At 33.4% G+C, this 3,364-nt stretch overlaps 1 protein-coding gene across 1 annotated transcript; it reads left to right on the top strand.

Moving 5' to 3' along the window:
* Window positions 1-2,283: 2,283 nt before the first annotated feature.
* On the top strand, window positions 2,284-3,147 carry LOC136152451 (olfactory receptor 5K1-like). Its single transcript, XM_065913753.1, has one exon. The coding sequence runs from the start codon at window positions 2,284-2,286 to the stop codon at window positions 3,145-3,147; it is 864 nt and encodes a 287-aa protein (XP_065769825.1).
* Window positions 3,148-3,364: the final 217 nt, after the last annotated feature.

Below are 3,364 nucleotides of genomic sequence, written 5' to 3'. Positions count from 1 at the left end.
CTAAGTGTTAGAAAACTAAAGCATAAAGTTTATTTTATTAACTTTGAATCTACTGTGATATACTTTAGAAAATCTTATATAAATTTTTAGAAGCAAATAATTGTAGATGAGTCAACTCAGATAAAAGATACCTGAAAGTTCTTACTATATATATATATATATATATATATATATATATATATATAAAACTGAAATATATTTGACATACATTGTGTAAGTTTAATGCTTATAACATGTTGATTTGAAAAACTAGTAATTGATTGCAATTGCAGAATGTTAGCTCTCTATAATGCCACATAATTTTCATTTTTGTGGCAGAAATCATTGAGATCTAGCTCTCAGCAGTTTAGATGATTATAGTAAAATATTGTTTATATTCACTGTAGTGCATACTAGAACTTATCTGTTAATTTCAGATAAGATCTTACTTATCTGTTAATTTCAAGTTTGTACCAATAAAGAATACCTTTCCTGTTTCTTCATCTCCCAGAGTCCCCAGTAACCACTATTTTACTCTGTTTTTATGTTTGGTTTTTTTAGATGCACATTTAAGCTATATCTTACACTTTTTGTCTTTCTCTGACTTATATAACTTGGCATAATGTCCCCAAAGTCAATCCATGATGCTGTAAAATTGAAGGATATCCTTCTTTCTCATATCTGAATGTCCTTTCACTTCTGTCCATTCATCCTTAGACAGATACACAGATGTTTCTGTATTTTAGCTTCTGTAACTAGAAATACAAGACTACACATACCCCTTTCACAATTTGTTTTCATTTTCTTAGAGTATATATACAGAAGTGCAATTGTAGGATTACATGGTAGTTCTATCTTAAATTATCTGAGGAAACTCCACGCTGGCATCCACAGTGGCTAAACCAATTTACATTTCCACCAACAAAGTTCTTGCCACATTCTCTGTTCTCCACAGTCTAGGCAACAATGGTTATCTCTCATCTTCTTGATGACAGGCATTCTGAAATGTGTGAGGTAATATCTCATGGTTTTTGATTTGCATTTTTCTAATGATTAGTGATGTCAACCATCTTGTCATGTGTCTGGTGACCATTTGGATGTCTTTAGTAAAATTATCTTGGTAGTTCCTCTGCCCATTTTTTAATCTGAATGTCTATACTTTTATTATTGAGCTGTATGAGTTTTCACATATTTTAGATATTAATCTTAATTTTTAAATGATGAGTTTTGAATAATTCTCCTTGCAGAATCTTCTCAACCTGCAGAAGAGTTTACTAAGGATCACTGTAAGGACCACCAAAGATGTTATTAAGCATCAGTGGTAGGACCCTAGAAAAGTTCATCCATCCCAGGTCACTGGGAGGGAAGCAGGACTAGAATCAATACTGTTCTTTCTGCTTTTGTACTGTACAGCTGCTATAAGAAGTATAAGTTACAGTTAACCTCATTATGCCTATTATACAATAAGTTAATTGTACACACTTATGAAAAACACAATGTCAATTAGATACGTTATCAAAGATTGTGTTGGGTATACAAAACGTGATGGAGAGTCCAGAAGGTGAAAACTAGTGTGATCGGGGGATCTGATTAACTTTATTAAGGAGTAGTATATACAAACTATGCTTTAAATGAAGGATAAAAGAATGCAGATATCCTAGAAATAGGAATAATGGCATGGACAGTCAGTGCTTATGAAAATGGGTATGAAACTGGGGAAAGGGATAAAGAGGTGATAAACAATTCTTATTTTACTCCTTAGCTTTCTGAGTTTACTTTCTTTAAAACTGAACAGTATTCTCAATAATTCTTAGTAATCTTCAAAGAATTCCTAAGATATACATTAACACATCTATTCTAAGCTATTTTAAAATATCTATTCCACTGGGAGAGTATATGAAAATTTAATATTAAAAAGTTTCTATATATAGAAAAAGTAATTTAAATTCATTTTTAAAAGCTTTAATATAAAAATGGAAACAAATTTTATGGGCAAAATGAAGCAAATATGAGTATCTAGCTGTACACCATACTTCCATAAATTCATAAAGACAAACCTTTTCCACTGTTAGCAACCCCCTGTGATTACCGAACAACCATGTGAATTTTGAGTTTCAGAGTTGAGGTCATAGGCACTGACACATTTTGGAGATGAATATTCCCTAGAAGTTTGTGTCCTTGTATCACAAGACAGCAGGAAAAGCTTTCTTCTTATTAAAAAAAAATATTAAAAGGAAAGTTATACACATTCTACATTGGAATCTTATCTCTCCATAATTCCTATCTCAACAGACAACAATAGAGATGACAGAAGATAACCTCTCCTTGGCTACTGAATTTACCCTGACAGGATTTACAGATCACCCAGAGCTGAAGCCCCTTCTGTTCCTGGTGTTCTTTACCATCTATCTGATCACCATGGTGGGGAATCTTGGCCTGGTGGCATTGATAGTTACAGAGCATCGCCTTCACACACCAATGTACATCTTCCTGGGAAATCTCGCGCTGATGGATTCCTGTTGTTCTTGTGCTATTACCCCCAAGATGCTACAGAACTTCTTTTCCAAAGACAGAATGATTTCCCTCTATGAATGTATGGCACAATTTTACTTTCTCTGCCTTGCTGAAACTGCAGATTGCTTTCTCCTGGCAGCAATGGCCTATGACCGCTACGTGGCCATCTGCAAACCACTGCAGTACTACACCATGATGTCACAGAAACTCTGCGTTCAGATGACCACGGGGGCCTACACAGCTGGAAACCTGCATTCCATGATTCACGTTGGATTTTTGTTTAGGTTAACTTTCTGCAGGTCTCATCAAATCAATCACTTCTTTTGTGATGTTCTTCCATTATACAGACTCTCCTGTGCTGACCCTTATATCAATGAATTAATGATATTTATCTTTTCAGGGTCAGTTCAAGTATTCTCTATTATCATAGTAATAATCTCTTATCTCCTCATCCTTTTCACGATTTTTAAGATGAAATCCAAAGAAGGAAAAGGCAAAGCCCTATCTACCTGTGCATCCCACTTTCTCTCCGTCTCAATGTTCTATGGTTCCCTTCTGTTCATGTATATCAGACCAAATTCAGTTAATGACACAGATAAAGATATACCTCTTGCTATTTTTTATACACTAGTTGTTAAATCCTTTCATTTATAGTCTAAGAAATAAGGAAGTAATAAATGTTATGAAAAAAATTATGAAGAAAACATCATAACATTCTAAAATATCATTCCATATAGGCAACTGATTTCAATTTGATAAAACTTTATTTTTAAAATCAAGCAATATTGAGAAAGTGGTAAATGACCATTTTGCATGGAAAATATTAAATTACTTAAACATGATGTTGTGTAAGTCATGCAAACAAGTTAAG

This window comes from Muntiacus reevesi, chromosome 21 (genome assembly GCF_963930625.1).
Source record: "Muntiacus reevesi chromosome 21, mMunRee1.1, whole genome shotgun sequence".
Classification (NCBI taxonomy): domain Eukaryota; kingdom Metazoa; phylum Chordata; class Mammalia; order Artiodactyla; family Cervidae; genus Muntiacus; species Muntiacus reevesi.
Note: the sequence above shows the minus strand (reverse complement) of the source record. Positions and strands in the feature narration are given on the sequence as shown.